The 24,141-nt window shown below is 41.5% G+C and overlaps 1 protein-coding gene and 1 long non-coding RNA gene across 5 annotated transcripts in view; one reads left to right on the top strand and one right to left on the bottom strand.

Annotated features, from left to right (window-relative positions):
• Positions 1-11,665, top strand: part of LOC103348253 (uncharacterized) — a 173,236-nt gene extending 161,571 nt beyond the window's left edge. The window contains exon 10 of the long non-coding RNA XR_016215928.1: positions 11,315-11,665. This is a non-coding gene — a long non-coding RNA (uncharacterized LOC103348253). The remainder of the gene's footprint in view (positions 1-11,314) is intronic.
• Positions 1-18,830, bottom strand: part of ANKEF1 (ankyrin repeat and EF-hand domain containing 1) — a 32,777-nt gene extending 13,947 nt beyond the window's left edge. The window contains exons 1-4 of one of the 4 annotated variants that reach the window (XM_002710975.6): positions 18,313-18,830; positions 13,122-13,487; positions 1,182-1,381; positions 299-448 (exon numbers count right to left, since the gene is read on the bottom strand). In XM_002710975.6, coding sequence (XP_002711021.3) covers positions 299-448; positions 1,182-1,381; positions 13,122-13,467 — 696 coding nt within the window. In that variant the 5' untranslated portion in view covers positions 13,468-13,487; positions 18,313-18,830. Of the gene's footprint in view, positions 1-298; positions 449-1,181; positions 1,382-13,121; positions 13,508-16,070; positions 16,289-18,312 lie in introns of those variants that run through there. The other 3 variants (XM_008256378.5, XM_089307307.1, XM_089307308.1) reach the window with 3 other exon arrangements.
• Positions 18,831-24,141: the final 5,311 nt, after the last annotated feature.

Genomic DNA, 24,141 nt, shown 5'->3' with positions numbered 1-24,141 from the left:
ATGGGTGCTGATTGTAGTCCTAGCTGCTCCACTTCCAATCCAGCTCTCTGCTATGGCCTGGGAAAGCAGTGGAAGATGGCCCAAGTCCTTGCGCCCCTACACCCGTATGGGAGACCCAGAAGAAGCTCCTGGCTCCTGACGTCGGATTGGCTCAGCTCCAGCTGTTGCTGCCATTTGGGGAGGAATCCGTGGATGGAAGCTTGCTCACTCTCTCTCTCTCTCCCTCTGCCTCTCTGTAACTTTGCCTTTCAAATAATTAAATCTTTAAAAAAATTCAAAGCAAAGAGCAGATTATTACATCAAAAAAACCTCCTTTGGCAGCAAAATGAGCAGCATGATGTCTTTCATTGTCAAATGTGTTCACTTCCCCTCCTCTTTCTAGTATTCCCCGAACGATTTCTAGTACTCCTTCTCTTGATGCTTCCATTAAAGCCGTGCGACCTGTGGACTGAACATGAAACAGATTCAACACCCTTATACCTGTCAGATTAAATAGCACAGTGTGAACATGGTCTAGATTCATTTGACCCTACTTACACAAATGTGCTTATTTTTGTTTTTTTTTTTAGTTTCATGTAACAATAGGGGAAAAATTAAGCCAGTACAATGGATCAATGTCCAAAATACAGAATTTTCAAATCAGAATCAAGGTTACTCTGGATGACCTTATAAAACATTATGCTAAAAAAAATACACTTCTAGCAAAATAAAACAGTATCAAGTGGGAAAACAAAGTATGGGGTACATAATTACTAAAATTTAGAGACAGAAATTTTCCAATGAAAAGAAAATTTAATTTTAGTGTCTAGAAATGAGAATCAGAAGAAAACCCAGTATTAGCCAAGTGAAACAGGAAAGGAAATGTATAACAGAAACAGGAGAATTACATTCTTTCTAAGAAGATAAATTTTTATTAAATATCAGTGATGCCTTTTTTGTTGTTTCCTATAATATTATGACATTATGGATAATATACATGAAGTTTCAAAACATAACTAGGAAATATGCTACAGAATCATGAAAAAATAAATATAATAAAAGTATATCATCTTCAGGAAGTTTGAGTATAAATGAACAATCTATAAGCTATCAATATAATTTTATCATATTTAAATGCAAAAAATTATACTAATGACTTGCAATTGAAAGCAGAACTATTATAATCACACAAATAGTCTTACTGGGTTGATAGCATTTGGATTGGCTCCTTTTTCCAGAAATGTCAGACACACTTCTTTAACATCATGTGCCTCTTCACAAGCTCTGAGGAATACTGGTTTTCCTTCATAGGTACAATTATTGACATCTGCACCATGTTCAAGAGCAATCAGAGCACAGCGATAATGCCTCTTGGTAGGTAAAATGCAGTAAAACAAAACACCTGCAGAAAAATAGAATCCCCCCAAAGAGTATTAAATTAGTCTCTCTCTATTTGAACTGATAGGAAGAATAAAAAGATAATTTAAAAATCCATTGTAGCTACTTAAGGATGGCAGAGGAAATGCATATTTGTCTTGATTTCCCCCTCTGAAACAATTAAAATGACAAGACAGAAATAAAAGAGTAATAATTTCTGATACAGTTAGGAAACAGTCACAGCCAAGTGTGATAGGACCTAGTTTAGAGAAGAATTGGAGTGCTGCACTTTATTGACCCCAGGTATTTGGCATCTAGCAGCCCATACTCCAAATGTTCCTTCAGGGAATGTGTGGGTCTCTGTGTGCTAGAGGGCTACTGGTTGGTCCCTAGCTCCCATGGCAAAATACTAGCACTGAATATTAAAATGTGCAGACTGGCCCTGAGTGTAGAAAGCAGGTTGTCAGTATAGTAGCCTTGAGAGGAAAAACTAGAAGGCAAGAAGCTCTGCCCCTATGTTACTCATTTGAGTCCAATGTAGAGAGGAAACTGATAAATCGCCACACCCAGGAGCTTTAACATACAGGTGCTTTACATAATCTAGGTCAAAAATGTACCCAAGGTCAGGGATGCTGTTATTATCCTGGGGCACAGTGTTAATTAGAAAGTTCTGGGTAAACAACAAACTCCAAACTGACTTTGTACTGAACTCACTACAAAAAAAGGTTTCATTTAAAGAGGAGCAGAAAACCAAGAAAAAACCAGCATATGACATACAAAAAAGATACTTTAAGAAAAATATGGACAAAACTGATCATGAAAGCCAGGAAGAAGCCGGCGCCGTGGCTGAATAGGCTAATTCTCCACCTAGCGGCGCCGGCACACGGGATTCTAGTTCCGGTCGGGGTGCCGGATTCTGTCCCGGTTGCCCCTCTTCCAGGCCAGCTCTCTGCTGTGGTCAGGGAGTGCAGTGGAGGATGGCCCAAGTGCTTGGGCCCTGCACCACATGGGAGACCAGGAGAAGCACCTGGCTCCTGCCATTGGATCAGCGCGGTGCGCTGGCCACAGCGCGCCAGCCGGGGCGGCCATTGGAGGGTGAACCAACGGCCAAGGAAGACCTTTCTCTCTGTCTCTCTCTCTCACTGTCCACTCTGCCTGTAAAAAAAAAAAAAGAAAAAAAAGAGAAAGAAATAGAAAGCCAGGAAGAAAGTACATATTAGAAAAATCATACCAAAATATTTATTAACTTGTTTTCATGACAGCAACAAACTTAAAAATAACTGGTTCTAAGATAGAAGTGCAAAGACTAAGAGCCAAAAGCAGTACTGATAGGATAAGAGAAGATATATTGGAGGAAAAGATGAAATTGAGCCAGTAGAACATAGGAAAAAAATGGAAGGGAAGAAAAAGAAAAACACCGAAGGAAGTCAAGCTAGAAGCAGGCAAGAGGAGAAGCAGACACTATCAAAACCATGATTAGGGATCTGAGGGGGAAAAAAACCTGAAAAAAAATATATAACTGAGGAGATGAAAGAATTTATGGTCTCGAAAGGCAAAGAAGATTCACCATGTGTGTAACTGATACTCAAAGTAAAAGACCAAACGGCACAAGTTATATACAGATAAACTAGAAGAAAAATTTGTTGAAGCAAAAACCCGACTCTAAAGACTGAAAAGGTGGCCGGTGCCATGGCTCACTTGGCTAATCCTCCGCCTGTGACGCCGGTACCCCAGGTTCTAGTCCTGGTTGGGGCGCAGGATTCTGTCCCCATTGCTCCTCTTCCAGTCCAGCTCTCTGCTGTGGCTCAGGAGGGCAGTGGAGGATGGCCCAAGTGCTTGGTGTCCCTGCACCCACATGGGAGACCAGGAGGAAGCACCTGGCTCCTGGCTTCGGATCGGTGCAGCGCCTGCCATAGCGGCCATTAGGGGAGTGAACCAACGGAAGGAAGACCTTTCTCTGTCACTCACTGTCTATAACTCTCTCTGTCTCTCTCACTGTTTAACTCTGCCTGTCAAAAAATAAATAAAATTTAAAGTTAATCAGGAAAAGTTAATGAAGAACAATGGGCCAGCACTGATCACCAATTGATCAACAATGGGTTGGTGCTGTGGAGAGGATGGTAAAGACTCTGCCTGAGATGCCTGGTATCCCGATATGGGTACTGGTTGGAGTTCTGACTGCTCTACTTCCAATCTAGCTCTCTGCTATGGCCTGGGAAAGCAGTAGAAGATGGCCCAAGTCCTTGGGCCCCTGCACCCATGTAGGAGACCCAGAAGAAGCTCCTGGTTTTGGTCTGGCTCAGTTCTGGCCATGTGGCCATTTGGGGAGTGTATCAGCAGACAGAATGTATTTCTCTCTGTGTCTCTCCCTCTCACTCTGTAACTCTACCTTTCAAATAAGTAAATCTTAAAAACAATCAACAAGACTTGTCTTGGTAAAGCTGGTAGACAAAGTGTCCGGTGAACCCAAGAGAAAAGATCAGGTTAGCATCAAGAATTTATCGGAGCAACATTTAGTGCTAGAAGATACTTAAAGGACTACAGTGTCACCTGGGGAAGAAAATAGGTAATTTGTATACCCCATCAAGCTGTTGTTCATACAGAAAAGCAACACATTCATATAAGTTTGAGAATGAGGAAATCAGTGATATGAGCTCAAAATAGTGCGCTAAAGTCACCGGTAGCAAAAATGAGTCTACCAAAAGATCAACAGAAAATACATGAATAAAATAACTGCAGTGGATGCTGAATCTCTTCAACCACAGAATGAGTGCTAAGTCACCTCATAAATTCTAGATATAGAAAAGAACATTGTAATTCATTATAATTTAACAAAAATCTGGAGGAGACAGAGGGAAGGACTAATAGCATAGGCATTTGACTTTCTCATCTTTTGTTGTTGGAGACTTATCATTTAATACAGATGAGGAGATAAAGTAAATTTACAATTTAAAAGTATGAAGGGAATTTTTGAAAGAAAGGGATTATAATCATCTATAAAATTGGTGGTGGAATAACTGACTGCAAAGTTGGCTGCTAAAAGGAGAAAGAATGGGTGAGATGAAGGGTTACTGTATTAATCTAGATCATCTTTCACAGTAAAAAAAATCAATGAATACTGTGTAAGTGCTATCTCTATAAATAGTTTAAGTGTGTAAAAAGCTATCAAATTAACAATTAAAGACTAAAACAGACCATTGGTTTTAAAAAAAAATGCAACTAGAAGGAAAATACACAGCAAAATAAGAAATATATTGACCATAAATGAAGAAATTTTTATTAGATACATTGTGCCTTCATAACATATCTATTTCTGAATATAACACCAAATCTATGAGAAACTGATAAAAATTGAATAAATTCTATCATCAAACTATTTAAATATTTGCTTATCCTTTAACAGTGTGCAGGAGTCAAATATCCATTGTCAGAAGTAAGATGTTAATGGCAGAGACTACCATGGAATAAGAAAGTTGTTTGGAATATAGCTGTCCAATGGAGAGGTGTGCAAGGTGAGCCAGGCTCACAGATAACGCACAAGAGAAAAGGCACTCCAGCATGGGCTATACAAAGTCAAGGTTATAGGCAATACCACTAAAAAGGCTATGCCTGAAGCAAGAATTTTCAGTTATTTCAAGTTTTGTTTTATATTTTCAATTCTTCCAATGTGATTTGACTGTTTTATATTTATATTTTAGATACTAGATAGGTTTAATGTTAATTTGAATGAACACAGACATCAACTATATAGCTGTTGCATTTGCTACAAATATTTATTGGAGGATCAGGAGCCAAGATGGCAGTATACCAACAAGACATTCTGAGTCTCAGGGGGAAAATAGTGAATAAGGAAAGGGGATACGGGCTGATGACAGAGCCATGAGAGTTTTGAGTGGAGAAGCCCGGGAATGCAGCAGAGACTGAGCAGGACCACACAGAGGGAACAAAGAGTCACTGAGACACAGCAGAAGTGCAGTGGAAAAGCTGAATGGGCCGCTCACTAGGCTAATCCTCCACCTTGTGGTGGCGGCACAGCGGGTTCTAGTCCTGGTCGGGGCGCCGGATTCTGTCCTGGTTGCCCCTCTTCCAGGCCAGCTCTCTGCTGTGGCCAGGGAGTGCAGTGGAGGATGGCCCAAGTGCTTGGGCCCTGCATCCCATGGGAGACCAGGAGAAGTACCTGGCTCCTGCCATCGGATCAGCACAGTGCGCCGGCCACAGCGCGCCGGCCGCAGTGGCCACTGGAGGGTGAACCAACAGCAAAGGAAGACCTTTCTCTCTGTCTCTCTCTCTCACTGTCCACTCTGCCTGTCAAAAAAAAAAAAAAATAAAGAAAGAAAAGAAAAGAAAAGCTGAATGGGGCAATTGACGCCACACTCTTCCCCCTCTCCCAAGGTGGACCAGGTGAGATGCGAGGTCGCGAGTCAGCTGAGCTGTTAGTAGCGGGTGGGAGAGCCAGGCAAACTGTTTGAAATTCCAAGGGGGAAGAACAGGGAAACAGACGGAGAACTCAGGCATACCTCTGCCCATCCACGTCTCACCCTACCCCCAGTAGGACCTGCAGCTGGCTGGGAGAAGCCATATTGTCTGTTTACATCTCCGAATGTAAACACAGTGCTATGTACCATATTTGCCTTCCATGTGCACACCTATCAATTGTGGGGCCACTTCACCACACACCCTCCACCCGGAAATAAGAACTGCAACATTTCAGAGTCATTTCCCACCACCACCACATGAACTGTAAGCCAGGGAAAAGTTCCAAACATTGAAATCCCTAGCTCTTTTCACACAACAGAGCTCTGCCCAAGTACGAGGGGCTTAGTGCACCAGAGCTCTGCTCTCTGCCCCCATCACCATCCAGAAGCGAGCAGGACTTCCAGAGGTGGGGCTACGTATTTCCACTGGTAACGCACAGACGCATAGCAGAGGGAAATCTCTCCACAAGCCCCAAGACACTTATTAAAGATAAAAGGAATCGGAAATGCCAAAAACAATTTTTAATAAGACTAACGAACCACAATGCAATGAAGCTGGAAATCAACAACTCAAGAATCCTACATCGTATACAAACATATGGAGAATGAACAACATGCTCCTGAATGAACAGTGGATCATAGAAGAAATTAAAATAAAAATAAAAAAATTTCTGGAAACAAATGAAGATGACAATACAACACACCAAAATTAGTAGGATACAGCAAAAGCAGTGTTAAGGGGAGAGTTCATAGTAATTGGTGCCTACATCCAGAAACTGGAAAGGCACCAAATATATGAACCTCAAGGACCTAGAAAAAAAAAAACAGCAAACTAAACCCAAAACCAGTAGAAGGAAAGAAATAAAAATAGAGAAATCAACAAAACAGTAGAAAAGATCAGCAAAACAAAGAAATGATTTTTTGAAAAAATAAACAAAATTGACACACCGTTGGCACAACTAACCAAAAAAGGAGAAGACCTAAATCAATAAAATTAGAGATGAAAAAGGAAATGTAACAACAGACACCACAGAAATAAAAAGAATCATCAGAAATTACTACAAAGAGCTATATGCTAACAAACTGGGAAATCTATCAGAAATGGATAGATTCCCAGACACATACAACCTACCTAAACTGTACCATGAAGACACAAAAAACCTAAACAGATCCATAACTGAGACAGAAATTGAGTCAGGGCCGGCGCCGTGGCTCAATAGGCTAATCCTCCACCTGTGGCGCTGGCATACTGGGTTCTAGTCCCGGTCGGGGCGCCGGATTCTGTCCTGGTTGCCTCTCTTCCAGGCCAGCTCTCTGCTGTGGCCCAGGAATGCAGTGGAGGATGCCCCAAGTCCTTGGGCCCTGCATCCCATGGGAGACCAGGAGAAGCACCTGGCTCCTGGCTTCAGATCAGCGTGGTGCGCCGGCCGCAGCAGCCATTGGAGGGTGAACCAACGGTAAAGGAAGACCTTTCTCTCTCTCTCTCTCTCTCTCACTGTCTACTCTGCCTGTCAAAAAAAAAAAAAAAAAGAAAGAAAGCAATTGAGTCAGTAATAAAGGCCTTCCCAACAAAGAAAAGTCCAGGACCAGATGGCTTCATTGCTAAATTCTACCAAATATTTAAAGAACTAACTCCAATTCTTCTCAAGCTATTAAACAATTGAAAGGGAGAGAATCCTCCCAAATTCCTTCTATGAAGATAGCATCACCTTAATCCCTAAATCTGGAAAAGATGCAACAGAGAAAGAAAACTAAAGACTCATTTCCCTGATGAACACAGACACAAAAGTCCTCAATGAAATCCTGCCCAGTAGAATTCAACAATATCTCAGGAAAATCATCCACCCAGATTAAGTGGGATTTATCCCTGGTATGCAGGGATGGTTCAACATTCACAAATCAATCAATGTGATACATCACATTAACAAATTGAAGAAAAACCATATGATAATCTCAGTAGATGCAGAGAAAGCATTTCATAAAATATAACACCCTTTCATGATGAAAACTCTAAGCAAATTCGGTCTAGAAGGAACCTTTCTCAACATAATTAAGGCAATTTATGACAAACTCATGGCAAGCATCCTACTGAATGGGGAAAAACTGGAAACATTCCCACTGAGATCTGGAATCAGACAAGGATGCCCACTCTCACCATTGTTATTCAATACAGTCCTGGAAGTTTTAGCCAGAGCCATCAGGCAAAAAAAGAAATCAAGGGGATTCAGATCAGTAAGGATGAAGTGAAACTATCTTATTTGCAGATGATATGATTATATATAATATATATTATATGATTATATATTATAATATAAAATATATACATAATATTTTGGTTCCCATATATACATATTCCACTAGGAGACTAGTGGAACTCACGAAAGAGTTTGGTAAAGTAGCAGGATATAAAATCAACACACAAAAAACAACAGCCTTTGTATACACAGACAATGCCATGGCTGAGAAAGAACTTTTAATATCAATCTCATTCACAATAACTACAAAAAAATTAAATACCTTGGAATAAATTTAACCAAGGAGGTCGAAGATCTCTACTATAAGAATTAAAAACTCTAAAGAAAGAAATAGAAGAAGACAAAAAAAGGAAAATCTTCCATGTTCATGGATCAGAAGAATCAATATCATCAAAATGTCCATTCTTCCGAAAATAATTTAAAGATTCAATGCAATAACAATCAAAATACCAAAGGCATGCTTCTCAGATCTAGAAAAAATGATGTTGAAATTAATTTAGAAACACAAAAGGCCTTGGATAGCTAAAGCAATCTTATACAACAAAAATAAAGCTGGAAGCATCTCAATATCAGATTTCAAGATATACTTCAAGGCAGTTACAATCAAAACAGCCTGGTACTGATACAAAAACAGATGAATAGACCAGTGGAACAGAATAGAAACGCCAGAAATCAATCCAACCATCTACAATAAATTTATATTCGACCAAGGAGCTAAAACCAGTCCCTGGATCAAGGACAGTCTCCTCAACAAATGGTGCTGGGAAAACTGGATTTCCACATGCAGAAATATGAAGCAAGGTCCATACCTTACACCTTACACAAAAATCCTGTACAGCAAAAGAAATAGTCATGAAAGTAAAGAGGCAACCAACAGAATGGGAGAAATTATTTGCAAACTATGCAACTGATAAAAGATTAATAACCAGAATATATAAAGTGATCAAAAAACTTAACAATAGCAAAGCAAACAACCCAATCAAGAAGTGGGCAAAGGACTTAAATAGACATTTCTCAAAAAGGGAAATCCAAGTGGACTACAGACACATGAAAAAATGCTCAGGATCACTAGCCATCAGGGAGATGCAAATCAAAACCACAATGAGGTTTCACCTCACCCCAGTTAGAATGGCTTTCATACAGAAATCAACAAACAACAAATGCTGGTGAGGATGAGGGAAAAAAAGGTACCCTAATCCATTTGGTGGGAATACAAACTGGTGAAGCCGCTATGGAAGACAGTTTGGAGATACCTATAAATCTGAATCTAGTCCTACCATATGACCCAGCCATCCCACGCCTCAGAATTTACCCAAAGAAAATGAAATCAGCAAATAAAAGAGTCATCTGCATCTCCATATTTATTGCAACTCAATTCACAATAGCCAAGACATGGAATAAACCTAAATGCCCATCAACGGAAGACTGGATAAAGAAACTATAGGATATGTACTCTATGGAATACTACACAGTGGTTAAAAAAAAACCTGTCATTTACAGCTAAATGGATGAATCTGGAAAATATCATACTTAGTGAAATAACCAGTCCCAAATGGACAAATACCATATGTTCTCCCTGATCTGTGACAAGTAACATGTACCTAAAAGCAAACCTGTAGCAGTGAAACTGATGCTATGAGAAGCAATTACTTGAACAGCCCTTTTCTTTACTGTCAAGGAACAGTTTATTATTTCATTTTATTTATTTTTTTCTCTATTTTACATTGGTTGAACACCTTACTTAACATAGAATTAATCACAGGTGTATTAAGTAAATTGAAAATAGATCCCAGTTAAAAATAAGAGTGGGAATGAGAGAGGGAGGAGCTGTACAGATCAGCACACATTCCCACAGACTTACCCCTAAGGGTGAAGCTAAAAACTTGCCATGGGATTCTAAATCTCATTTAGCTGGGTGACACTAATCCCATCTTATGTGATAAAGTGATCATATTGTATATGGAATTGATCATATAGATAGGACCATAAGTCAAAGAGATCACATAAATAAGACCTAGTTCCTGGTAATAACAGTAGATAGAATTACAACCGAGAAAAAGTTCCAACATGCAAAGCAGTCCACACAGCAGACAAACGCCCTAAACAGCACTCTGACCACAGAATCAGCCCCTAAGGCATTTGGATCTGACTGAAAATACCATGAGAGTATTTCAGGCATGGAAAGCCAAGACATAGTGGCAAAAACGGTTCTTCATGAAAGATCTCTGTGAGTGAAACCCCAGTGGAAAGAAGGGGCCATCAAAGAAGGATGCACTTTTCTCTGAAGGGAGGAGAGAACTTCCACTTTGCAAATGGCCCTGTCTAAAAACCAACAGAGTCTGTGGACTCAAAAAGCTTCCATAGCCCTGGTAGCTCATATCAAGAGCCTCGGGTGATCACTAACATCATAAATAAACATGTCAGTTGTTAAGTCACTGTGTACTTGCTCCCCATGTTGGAACTCTGTCCTTAATGAGCTGTACTATGAGAATTAATGGTAAAACTTATCTTCAAACTGTACTTCATATTTTGTGTGTCTGTGTGGGTGCAAATAGTTGAAATCTCTACTTAGTATAGAGTTGCCTTTCTGTATATAAAGTCAATTAAAAATGAATTTTAATGGAAAATGGAATAGAAGAGGGAGTAGGAGGTGGAATGGGAGTGGGGGTAAGGGTGGGAGAGCGGGAATGGGGGGAAGAAACACTATATCCCTCAAAGCTGTATGTATGAAATTTGTATTCATTAAATAAAAACCTTCAAAAAAAAGAAATAATTTAAAATATATAAAAAGTGTTGCAAAGATTAAGTTTGTACAATTTGTACTGAAAGAGATTATAAATGTTTTCTAAAATGGATATATTACCTAGATCCAGGCTGGTGTACAACAAAATAGAAACTAATTTTTTATATTAAAAAACACAAATATTTACTTGACCTGCTTTTTAGTTTTATCTTGATTTCAAAAAATTGTAGATTTTAGATCTTTATAAAATTTCCCAATCTGTTTTCTTTGTGATCTATATTTGTTTCAAAATTTGAAAGTAGGCCTTTCTGCATTACAGTGTTTTTCAAAGTTCAAGCCACCTATTACAGATTTATAAGTTTCCATCAGAAAAAAACATTTGAAGGCCAAGTAAAGCTGGAAAGTATCACCATCTTTGGTCTGACAACGTGAAAGAAACACGTCTAAACTTATTTAATCTGATGTTTCTCTGATGAATTCAACAGGGAGTCAATGCTGCCTGCAGTACTCCTAGACATCCCAGTGAATCTGTGCTCCACAGAACACACTTTGAGAAATGGTACTCTACAGAGCATTGTGAAGCTTCTGTTTCCTCAAGATTTAACATGTTAAAACTGTTTATCCCTGAGTGCAACTGACGTTTATTTTATTATGCCAATCTATTAAAGAATTCAACCTTGTCCTTGTCCCTTCCTCTTTTTTAAGCAAGTCATCTATCAAATACAAAGTTTTCAGGGAGTTACAAAAGTAGATTTTGCTCCTGTCAGGCAAAATTAACATAATAAATGGAATAATGGAATTCATTTCTCTAAAGTAAGACTGATATTAATGGCTTGGTACTTGGAGCAACTATCTCTTTAGGACAACTGATTAAATTCTAATTAATATTAAGCTGGTAGTAACTATTAGTATTTTTCATGAGGCTGTATCAATTCTTGCCTGAATCTCAAATCATTTGGAAAAGACATCCTCAGAGCATAATGGGATTAGGGAGGGACAGATGATATGGAAACATAGCTATTTCACCTAAATAATGGATAAAATATCATATCTAAAGTTTGGGGACCGGCTACACTGGTGGTGCAGCAGGTAAAGCTGCAACCTGCAGTGCCAGCGTCTCATATGGGTACCAATTCAAGTCCTGGCTGCTCCACTTCCAATCCAGCTCATTGCTTTGGCCTGGAAAAGCAGTAAAAGATGGCTTAAATCCTTGGGCCCCTGCACCCGCATAGGAGACCTGGAAGAAGCTCCAGGCTCCTGGCTTTGGATTGGCCCAGCTCTGGCTGCTACAGCCATTTGGGGAGTGAACCAGCAGATGGAAGATCTCTCTCTCTCCCTCTTTGTCTCTGTAACTCTGCCTTTCAGGTAAGTAAATAAATCTTTAAAAAAAAAAATAAAGCTTGAAGTAATCTTTCCAAATACATTGAAAAATGAGCCCAGGAAGTTGGAGTGTTTGCCAGAATCCACCTCTCAACTCCAAGTACAACTCCTTTCTACTTCAGACTACTCTCTAGAAGGTACAAAACCCTTGTGGAGTCGACTACCACCCAATGTTCTAAAACATAAAATTCAGGAATTAGAAAGGCTTTCTATATTTTGTTCTAAGGAAGATTTTATATTTTATAATGGACAATTATAAATATGGTAATATCAGAGTAATGTTGAAAATTCCACATAGTTAAAAGAAGCCACCAAACAGATTCATCTTATTCTGATTTTCTTTTTAAAGGAATAAGCTCTTAGAGCTGCTTTCCCTAAGATATCCCTTATAGAATTTTCAGATTATGAGATGATGTCCTTCTTAGGTATTGGACTGGGAATCTAGCCTTTAACTTAAAACCATGAGTAATTCACATCCAAATTTGGAAAGAGGGGCCATATTAGGGCCGGCACTGTGGTGTAGCAGGTAAAGCCCCCGCCTGCAGTGCAGGCATCCCATATGGGCACCGGTTTGAGTCCTGGCTGCTCCACTTCCAATTCAGCTCTCTGCTGTGGCCTGGGAAAGCAGTAGAAGATGGCCCAAGTCCTTGGGCTCCTGCATCCACATGGGAGACCTTGAAGGGGCTCCTGGCTCCTGGCTTCAGATTAGCTCAGTTCTGGCCACTGCGGCCAAGTGGGGAATGTACCAGCAGATGAAAGACCTCTCTCTCTCTGCCTCTCTTTCTTTCTCTGTAAATATTTCAAATAAAATAAATAAATCTTTAAAAAAAAGTTAGAAAGAAAAGTCCTATCTACTGATTTCTGGCTATAAAGTGTATTCTATTCTCCTAGAGAGAATATTAGGATTTTTACCTTTTCCTTCATTATCAACTATAGTCATATCAGCCTTTGCTTTGGCTAGTATTTCCATCGACAATTCATGGCCCAATTCTGCTGCTCTCATGGTCGGGGTACAGCCCATTCGGTCTTGCACATCAGGGTGAGCACCAAGCTCAAGGAGAAAGCTGACCATATCAACGTCATTGGAGATTGAAGCTAAGTGCAGAGCACTGACCCCACTGGTGGGCTCTGTGAAGTTTATTAGTTCAGGATATCCAAACTTGATGAGTTTCTCTATCTGCTCCTTGTCTTTGTTCCGAACACACTGAAGAACTTTGTAGATCTGCAAGTTCTCAAGTCTCTTATCTGCCAGAGCCATGCTTGATCAGCTTCTTTTAACTGCTGGACCAAAACAAAAACTATGACAGCAAAAAAAAAAAAAGTAAATATTCCAAAGTTCATTTTATCATCTCACTTTGGTTAAGTAATATACTTTAAATCTTCCCTCAGAAGTGGGGATGTTTCTTATTAAATGTCATTACCATAATTTTTTGCAATGGATTTCATAAAGTAGGAACCACATATTAAACACACACACACAAGCAAACGGAACTCACGGCTAGTGTGGTGGTACAGTGGGTTAAGCTACCGCTTGCAATACCGGATATCATACTAGAATACCCATTCAAGTCCTGGTTGCTCTGCTTCCAATCCAGCTGCCTGCTAATGTGTGGGAAGATACTAGAAGATGGCCCAAGTATTTGAGCCCCTGACTTCCATATGGAAAACCCAGATGGAGTTCTGGGCTCCTGGCTTTTGCCTAATCCAGCCCCTGCTCTTATATCATTTTGGGGAGTAAACAAAGAGTTGGAAGATTTTTCTCTGTCTCCCTCTCTCTGCCTTTTAAATAAATAAGTAAATCTTTTAAAATATCATCTGGAATCAAGTTAAAATATTTCAAAACATATCATCCATTATAAAATTTTCTTATCGTTTTCATTTATCCTTTCCTCCTCACATAGCTTTTCCATTTTACCCCTGCAGATGATGAGGGCAACTAAATTGTTAATAAAAGGATTTAAACTCCCATCTATATGATTCCATACTAGCGTATCCCCCACAATATAGAGACCATACAGATTTTAATGGTTAAAAATGTTACAGGGGCCAACGCTGTGGCGTAGCAGGTAAAATCTCTGCCTGCAGTGCCAGCAACCCATATGGGTGCAGGTTTGAGTCCTGGCTGCTCCACTTCTGATCCAGCTCTCTGCTATGGCCTGGGAAAGCAGGAGAAGATGGCCCAAGTCCTTGGGCTTCTGCACCTGCGTGGGAGACCCGGAGGAAGCTCCTCCATCCTGGCTTCAGACAGCACAGCCCTGGCCGTTGTGGACATTTGGGGAGTGAACCAGCAGATGGAAGACCTCTCTCTTTTTCTCTTTCTCTCTCTCTCTGCTTCTGTATCTCTGCCTTTCAAATAAATAAATAAATCTTTTAAAAAAGGTTATAAAGAATGTATAGAATTTTGAAGCACTGATGATAAATGGACATTTACTGGACTTCTGAGATACAAAAGCGTGATGAATATGATCCCATTAAGTAACACTGAGGTCCTTAATGAGAAACAACTTTAAGTTTTATAAACTTACTGTTGAATTACGATGAGCATTTTTAAATTTGAGAACCAGAGAGGAATTTGGTAGGAGAGCGAGCTTGCACACACATAACATCTGCCATTCATTGGTTCACTCTCCAAATGCCCACAATGGTGGGGGCTGGGACTGGGATGGCACTAGGAGCTGAGGCCTCCTACATGGGTGGCAGAAACCCCATTACGTGAGCAATCACCACTGCCTCTGGGCTGCATTGGTGGGATGCTGGAGGTGGAAACTGAACCCAGGCACTCCAGTGTGGGCTGTGGGCATCTAAATACCTACTCAGTATTACAATGCAGCCATTGTGATATAGAATTCTATCTCCTCTTACTGTTTATGGAAAGATAATCTTTTGGATTGTGTAGAAGTCCATGCTACATTTATCCAGCTTGCTTTTCTTTCTTAATATTTTTCTGGAAAAAAAATACTATTATCATAGGAAGTCCACTCCAGGTAGTTTTAACAGAGCTGTCCTTCTGTCTCTCTCTACCACAGGAACAGCTCTATGAGTTAGGATTCATCCATTTGAGTGAACCATCACACTCCAGCTAAACTAAATTGCTCAAGCACACACTCATCAAAGACATCAACCAGGATCCTACGAAATCTTTCTGCCAAACTATGTGAAAAACCTTCTGCCTAAGTTGGTAAGCGGTAATGTGTGCAGCTGGGAATGCAGGCAGCTATCACAGCTCCTACAGAGAGAACACGGCTCACAAGGCAGAGAGAGACAGGCTGACAGCATCACCGTCACCCTGGATCTCTTTTGCCAGAAGTCAGCTGCCACTCCATGTTCAGGATGGCATGAGTAAATATATTTCACCCAAAACTTATTTAGTGTAAGCTGGCTGGCTGCGTTTCTAACATCTGTAATGAAAACTGGCTCTTACTTCAAAATCTGAAAGTCTGTTCCATCTTTTGGCCACCAGACCGCACACTTCCTCCTTCGCCTACATAGTAGCAATGAGCACAACGAACACTGTTGACTACTCTGCCCCTTCTTTAAATATGTCTTTCTAAGCAATCATAACATCGCCACTGCCTGTTTCCTGCTCATATCACCCTCCTCGCTTGTAGGAAGCCAAACTGTCGGAGTGGATGTGAACGGCCATTCCTCTCTCAAGTGCTCACCTGATGCCTCATCCCATCTAATGACCTTCAGCCCAGTTCTCAGCTTCAGTTCTCAGCTTCTAATTGTTTTCTCTCAAATTTACAGTCATCTCTGTCTTTCCACCAGAGTCCCAAAGATGGATGAAAGGTTCATGAAAAATGCATAGTATGAACAAAATATGCATGGGTTTCAAACATTTTGCACCAAAAAGAAACGTACCTTTTAATACAATTTTCCATGAAAGTTTTGAAGTCCCTTCATATACCTTGTGTCTGTTCTTCATTTTCATTTGGATGTCTTAATAGGCATCTACAATGTAGCACATCCAGAGCAGAACACTTGATAGCACTTTGACTTACTCACTTCTCTACATTTCTGTTAACGGCATCACCATCCATCCACCTATTATTGGGTCAGGCTGAAGCCAGGAGATGGGAACTCAATCCAGGTCTCCCATGTGGGTGGCAGGGACCCAGGTACTTGAGCCTTCACCTGTTGCCTTCAAGAGTGCAAATTAGAAGGAAGCTAGAATAAGAAATAGAACTTGTGGGGGTGGGATATTGTGGTACAGCAGGTTACAGGGTAAGTCATCTCTTGGAAAACTTCCATCCTACATTGAGTTGCAGATTGCCTACTGTGCTTTCCACCCAGCTTCCTGTTAATGCAGCAGAAAGCATTAACAGATGATGCAGAAAGCAGCAGATGATGACCCAAGTACCTGTCCCTGAAACTGATGTGCGAGGGCCAGATGGAGTTCTAGGTTCTTGGCTTCTGCCTGGCCCAGGCCTGGCTCTTGCAGGCATTTGGGAAATGAACCAGCGAATGGAAGCTCTCTGTGTCTCTCCTCCTCTGCCATTGTGCCTTTCAGAAAAATAAACTTTTTTAAAAAAGAAATGAAGCCAGGGCTTGAACCTGGGCACTGTTGTACAGGAATGTGGATGTCCCAAGCAGGGTCTTAATAGCTGTGTATGATGCCAGCCCCTGCTATTTATGATTTGTCTTACTATCACCAGCTATATTCTGGTTAGTCATATTCTGGTTAGTCAAAAAGTGTCATTGCATACACATTATGTAAGAGGGCCTCTCAAAAAGTCTGTGGAAAATACAATTAAAAGATAAGTTTATTTTAATGAAAAAATCAAAATCCATACATATAATGAGGTCTTCAAAGATTTCATGCAAAATGTATTATGAGAAAACTATGCATGAAATAGGATAAGATGGTGTTAATAGTTTATCGATTGTGCTGAATCAATACTCATAATCTGTGTGGACAGGGACTTCCTAATCAAAGACTTCGATGTTGTTTCTGACAGCCTGCATCCTTAACTAAGAATTAGCAGGATATGACAAGTCAAGTTAACCAATAAAGTCCACGGGTTGGTCTGCAATGGACTGCTAAGGCCTTGAAATGGTAGAGAGAGAGAGGTGCCCTGGGCAGAGTCCTTTACAATCAATACCATCACTAATCAAGAAAGAAACAAGTGCTGCCCTTCAGCCCTCAGTTCCTAGTAAATCACATAATATGATTCTCAGGAGGATCTTCATGTACACACACCTCTTCTAATGTCAGCTCCACCCTGGGCCACCTTGGCATGTCCTGTCTAACTATTTATATCCACAATCTTGAAAGGTAGTATAGAGATGGTAGAATAGGACAGAATGTCTTCCGCTGATATCCAGCTTTGGGATCTGAATATTCTGAAATTATTCAGAAATCTGAAGGTAAGTGTATCTAGATGTAGCTTTCCTTTGTAGGGTGAGACCCGTAGGGCTCATCAAATTCTTAAAGCTGGCAGCGGGCATTTGGCCAGGAATACGAAACTGCTCCCATCTCACACTGAAGTGTCTAGCTTGGGTTCCTAGCTCTGGCTCCCGACTCCAGCTTCCTGATAATGCACACCTGTGGGGTGGTGCTGATGATTCAAGTAATCAGGCTCCCACCACACACATGGGAGACCTGGATTGAGTTTCCGATTCCCAGTTTCAGCTCCAGCACAGCCCCTGCTACTGCAAACATTGGGAAGTGACCCAGAGAATGGGAGCTCAGTCTGTTTTTCTGCTTTTTTGTCTCTCAAATAAAGTTTAAAAAACTTCTCAAAGGGATTTGTGAGACAAGGGAGGTTCCTGAGGCAGGGGAATGGATGAAGACAAGCTTGGAACAGCAGGAAGATGGTAGGATTCAAGGAAAATCTGCACTCCTTCTTCTTTTGCATTATTATTTTCACAACCTGGTTGCATACACCTAAATAGGCTGCATACACCTGGACAGGTTCCCCTCTGGTTTGTACATGTTTCTTTATCTGAACGAGGGAGAACCATAGCACCTATTTCATGGGGCTGGGCTAAGAGAAAATGAGGTGGTCCTGTCTTCATCAGTCTCTTCAACACGGGGTTTCAGTTCACCTAAAAGAGATGGGTTATGGGGGGCGAGGGAGCACGGGGATGGCTTCTACTGTACCTTTCAGTTGTTAAGTTTCACAGAAATCTGGAGGGACGAGAAGGGAGTGATGTGCCTACAAAGGAAAGGTCAGGGGCCAAGGACCAAGTCGCCGAGTTCACCTCTCAGTCGTCTGGCAGATGAGGAGCGGCGGATTTCGGGGCACCAGGCCCTGGGCCGCAGGGCAGCCAGGGACCGCGGAGGCGCCGGTCTCAGTCGCGACCCTGCGCTCCGGGAGCCCAGCGTGGGCGCCCCGGCGTGAATGGCGTGCCTCTGCGCAGAACAGGCGAGCCGGCGCGCGGGACAGCACGGAAAGGTGTGTGTGTCCATGGGCCCTGGGTCTGCGGAGGGCGAGCGCGCGGCCAGCGGAGCGCAGGAGCGGGGTGGCAGGCGCAGAGAGAGCCGATTGTGAGCTTTGGCCAAGCCAGGCCCGGCTCCCAGGGCAACCACCAGGTGCGCGGGGGCGGGGCCTCCTTCAGCCCCGCCCACCGTCCCTCCTTGCCAGGTCCACGGTAAGACGCTGGGGGCCAGAGAAAGAATCCTAGGGTGGAGGACCTACAGCTGAGGTTTCCAGGATTCTGCTCTCGTGCAAAACAGGAAAGTAAAGCGGCATACGGAAAACAATACAATGTACAATCAAACCGTTGAAAGAGTAAGATTAAATGAAAAAACATACAAAAACGAAAAATGAAGTTCTCTCAACCACTGAAGATTTTTGCAAATCTTCCCAGAAATTTTCTTTCCATACCCTAAAATGAATATTTACCTTCAAAATATTTTTACACAAGTGGGAGCAAATATATCATGAATGTAATATGTGTATGCTTTAAAAAGCAGTGTTAATAGTTCTTTTTTTAAAAAAAAGATTTATTTTATTTATTTGAAAGAGTTACAGAGAGAGGTAGAGACAGAGAGAGAGGTCTTCCATCCACCTGTTCACTCCCCAGAAAGCTAAAACAGCTGGAGCTGTGCCAATCCAAAGCCAGAAGCCAGGAGCTTCTTCCGGGTCTCTCACATAGATGCTAGGGCCCAAGGACTTGAGCCATCCTCTACTGCTTTCCCAGGCCATAACAGAGAGCTGGATCAGAAGAGGAGCATCCAGGCCTTGAACCAACATCATTTTGGGTTGCCAGCACTGCAGGTGGTGGCTTTAACCCACTGCACCAGAGCGCTGACCCCAAATAGCTTCTATTGAAAAGCTGTAGCTCTGTACACTAACCTATCTTCTATTCAGAGATAATTTTTAAAATGTTATTATGGACCACTTCATACACACAAAACACATATATTACTAAAGATTATTTCATGCATTAAAATATTTATGCAACGTATAGGAAGGAAAAAAGAATACATGGCATTCCCCTGGCTGAAATAAAAGAGACTGAAATTTAAAAAGAATGTTTCTGCTAATGCTAGACCCCTGGGTGTTTATTCCCAACACAACACAATACCCTCCCCTTCCTTTCCACAGAGATTAGTTCTATTCTGAATTTTATATTTATCCTTACCTAGTCTAGAGAGAAGGAGAGGCAGAGAGAAAGAGAGGTCTTCCTTCCGCTGGTTCATTCCCCAATTGGCTGCAATGGCTGGAGTTGGGCCAATCCAAAGCCAGGAGCCAGGAGCTTCTTCTGGGTCTGCCACGCAGGTGCAGGGGGCCAAGGACTTGGGCCATCTTCTACTGCTTTCCCAGGCGATAGCAGAGAGCTGGATCAGAAGTGGAGCAACCGGGACTCGAACTGGCACCCATGTGGGATGCCGGCACTGCAGGCGACAGCTCTAACCACTTTGCCACAGCACCGGCCCCTTTCATCTAGTTTTCTAAAGATCGGTTTCTTCATATGAGTGCTGCAATAGGTGTTTAGCCTAGTAATTAGGATGTCACATATCCCATTTGGGAGTGCCTGGCTTTAATACCCAGCCCTGGCTCCTGACTGCAAACTCCTTGTAAGGCAGACCACTGAAAGTCAAATACATAAGTAAGTAATTTTTAAACATATTTATTATTGAATGCCTTAAGAATTTGTAAACATGGAATAAAATGGTGTGTATTATTTTGGTAACTTTTTCCTTTCAATATCTTATTTTGAAATGTATTTTAGTTGATATGTTTGTTGTCTCTTTATCTTTTTTTAAAAAAAGATTTATTTATTTATTTGAAAGTCAGAGTTACAGAGAGAGGAAAGGCAGAGAGAGAGAGAGGTCTTCCATCTGATGGTTCACTCCCCAATTTGCCACAACAGCTGGAGCTGTGCCGATCCGAAGCCAGGAGCCAGGAGCTTCCTCTGGGTCTCCCACATGGGTGCAGGGAACCAAGGATTTGGGCCATCTTTGACTGTTTTCTCAGGCCACAGCAGCGAGGTGGAGCAGCCGGGTCTCAAATCAGCGCCCATAAGGGATGCCAGTGCCCCAGATCAGGGCGTTAACCCACTGCACCACAGCACCGGCCTGTCTCTTTATCTTGTTTTATGAATCATAAATTTTATTTCAAAATGAAAGCATCACTAAACATGCATACACATTAAAACAATAAAATTTACAATTTCATTATTTTTTTCCTTTTTGCATAGGACATCATTACAATATAGAATCTATGCTATACAAAATACATACAAAGTTTTATCCGAGCAAGCCAAGGCCAAATTGGGAACTGTACAACTGTGATACTTCACTGTAGTGATCCAGGAAAGATGAGACATGGCCTTCAGAGGCTGGGCGGGTGCTGGGGGCAGGGGGGGGGGTGGGAGAAAAGAAAAGAAAGGAGAGTTCCTGCAGGAAAGGAAATGTGAGCTCAATGGAAATGGTCTTGGACCCTTGCATTCTGCCTTGGGATGTTGGCAAATGATTCCAGAGACGTTCCACCACGGTTTGGGATGGGAAGGGGTCGCCAGTGAGGCCTGAGGACAAATGTATTCAATATACCCACACAAGCAATTCCAGGTCCCCAAGGAGTCACGCAGCAAGCCCCAAACCTGACAATGCATAGTCTCTCAGTGAGGAGCCTTGTGTGGTGTTGATGAACCCTTGGGGTCCTCAGCACTCAGCACCAGGCCGGCTTTTTCAGGATAAGGGTAGGGAGCAAGTCTCCCACTCACTCACCCAGAGGCAGGCACACTGATAGAAACATGGACTCTGGGACCAATGACCCGCTGGGACTTGGTCCCTGGCTCCTCTCAGAGGCATCCTGGGGAGGGATCTGCAGAGTACAGTCAGCTCCATGGAGGATGGACGTGGGGCCTCGCAGGCATTCGGCTCACACCCTTGGCTTCCAAATGAGCCTGCAAGTAGCCATCAATGGGTCCTCTGGGAGTGTCACCAGGGAGACTGGAACCTCCAGACCCCACCCCCGACTTCCTGTGCCCAACTCCCCCCCAATCCCCGGAATGTATGACCTGGGTGGCCGGGGACTCTACTTCTCTCCCATCCTGTCTATTTTTAAATAAAATTAAGTCTTAAAGCTGTACGAGAAGGGAGAGGCTAAGTCTCTTTATCTTCACAGTTGAATGCTATTCCATTATATTACCATTCCACATCCCTTTTATTAATACATTTATTTATTTTAATTATAATTATTTGAAAGGAAGACAGAGGGAAAGACAGAAAGAGATCTTCCATCTGCTGGTTTATTCCCCTAATGCCCATAATAGCCAGGCCAGGCCTGGCTGCAGCCAGGAACTTAGAATTTAATCTCCCATGTGCATTAGGCCATCACCTGCTGCCTCCCAAGGTAGACACTAATAGGAAGCTGGTCAGAAGTTCAGGTAAGATTCAAACCCAGGAGCTGAGATGAGATGCAAGTGTCCCAAGCAGTATCTAAATCCCTGCACTAAATGCCTGTCCCACTACACCCTTTTAAAATCAATTCTAGTGTTAATGGGTTTTTGGGGTGTTTTCAGCATTTGCTGTGCACAGTAAGGTGACTGTAAATAATGATGACATGCTGTATATGTTCCTAAAGAAAAAAGGCTTTTCAGAAAGAATGTTGAATGTTTTCATCATAAAGGCATAACAAGTATTTGCGGAGATATTTACCCTGAGCTGAGTATTACACAATGAATATATATATATATATATATATATCAATGAATTACTTGGTACCCCATAAATATATATGGTTTTTATGTGTCTAGTTTTTTTTTTAATGCAATGCTGCTATGATTGTGCTTGTATATGTCTATGTACGCACAAGTTCAAGAATTTCTCTAGGAGATAGACTAGGAGTGAAATTTCTGGGGCTTAAGTTCTTCATGATGTCAAGATGATGGGAGCTTGTTTTCCAACTATATGTAGCAATTAAATTCCCATCAGCAGTGTATGTTTAGCCAAAACTTGGTTTTTCACACATTAAATGTGTGGCTACTCTAGTGAGTGTAAGTGGTCTTTCAGAATTTTACTTCACATGCTATAATTAGCCACTGTGGTCAGAAATTTTGATTCTGTGGAGATATTTGAGTGTAAGTTTATTGTCAGGCGACACTACTCACCCACAAGCACCTTCCACATGATTCCCTCAGATTACTTTAACAGAATCAGGGCACCATTTCTGGAATTCCTGTTTCAGGGTAGGTAAAATCTCATACATTTGAGTGTGGCATTTTGACCTAATAGGGTCTGGCAATGATGCATGTCAGTCCGGTTGCTTGGGCCTCAGTTTGTAAAATTAGAGTAAGATGAGCTGCCCTTTATCAGCGGTCAAGGAAGTGGGCACAACAGAATGGGCTCCACTGTGGCCCCGACAAACAAATGTGGCTGATTCCTGAGGATCGCTTCTTTGGAGGAATGGCCCCAGCACTGTAGGACAGTTCTATAGGCAGAATTTTACAAGATCATCTTCCTCATTTTGGAGACAAAGTTGATGTCAGTGGTAGCCTTTTAACTCGGGAGAATATTCCTAAACCTACTTGGAAGCCTAAGGAGTAGATTGGTAAAATTTCAGCTAATTTGTGCACTGTATGTGAGTTAAGCAACTGCCTGCAATGCTGGCATCCCATATGGAACAGTCCTGGCTGTGCCATTTCTGATCCAGCTCCTTGCTAATGTGCTGGGAAGGCAATAGAAGATGACCCAAGTACTTGGGCCCACATCACCCACGTGGGAGATCCAGATCGGGTTCTTGCTGTCATTTGGGGAATGAAGCAGCCATTGGGAGATCTCTTTCTCTGTCTTTCCCTCTCTCTCTTTCACTCTGCCATTCACATCAATAAAATACAGCTTTAAGAAATAAAGAAACTATGCTGACATTGTATGGGAACTACTGGGCAAATATTTTGAATGCACATTGGGTAAATATTTGTTGGTGAATTGAATCTTTTGAGATAAGAAAAGTGGTCTGAACTGTTCTCCTTAGTTGGTTTCAAGAATATTTCCCCCCACCCCCAAAAGGGAACCCTCTGAGTTTCCTAAAAACTTTCTTTATCTGCAGGTAGCTGAAAAGAAGCTGAACAATAAAGAATCACGTGTAATTTCAAACTAAAGTCTTAGAAATCCTGGATTAGTAAATAGAATCAACCTTCCCCGGCTTTCACAACACCACAAAACCTCCTTAACTTGAACTTTACCATTTTTTTCCTTGGCCATTTGGCAGTAGAATCCTCAAAACTTGGAAAACATGAAGGAAAATAGGAGGAAAGAATATTAATGACCCACTTCCCAAAAGAGAGCTAATTGGGAGGTAACTGAAAAGTTATGTAGTTTTTACCAACATAAACTATGATACAGATTTATGTGTTGGCTAAATTTGTGCTTACATCTTTATCTGGTATTGAATAAAATTTTATCTTTAATTCATAGTTATTAAAAGAGGCTATAAATATACTTCTTTTATTGTTTCACCATTCTGCAAAATGTTTTGGA

Source organism: Oryctolagus cuniculus, chromosome 11 (assembly GCF_051225735.1).
Source record: "Oryctolagus cuniculus isolate XC-2025 breed Fujian yellow rabbit chromosome 11, ASM5122573v1, whole genome shotgun sequence".
NCBI lineage: Eukaryota > Metazoa > Chordata > Mammalia > Lagomorpha > Leporidae > Oryctolagus > Oryctolagus cuniculus.
This window is presented reverse-complemented; position numbering and strand designations above follow the sequence as displayed.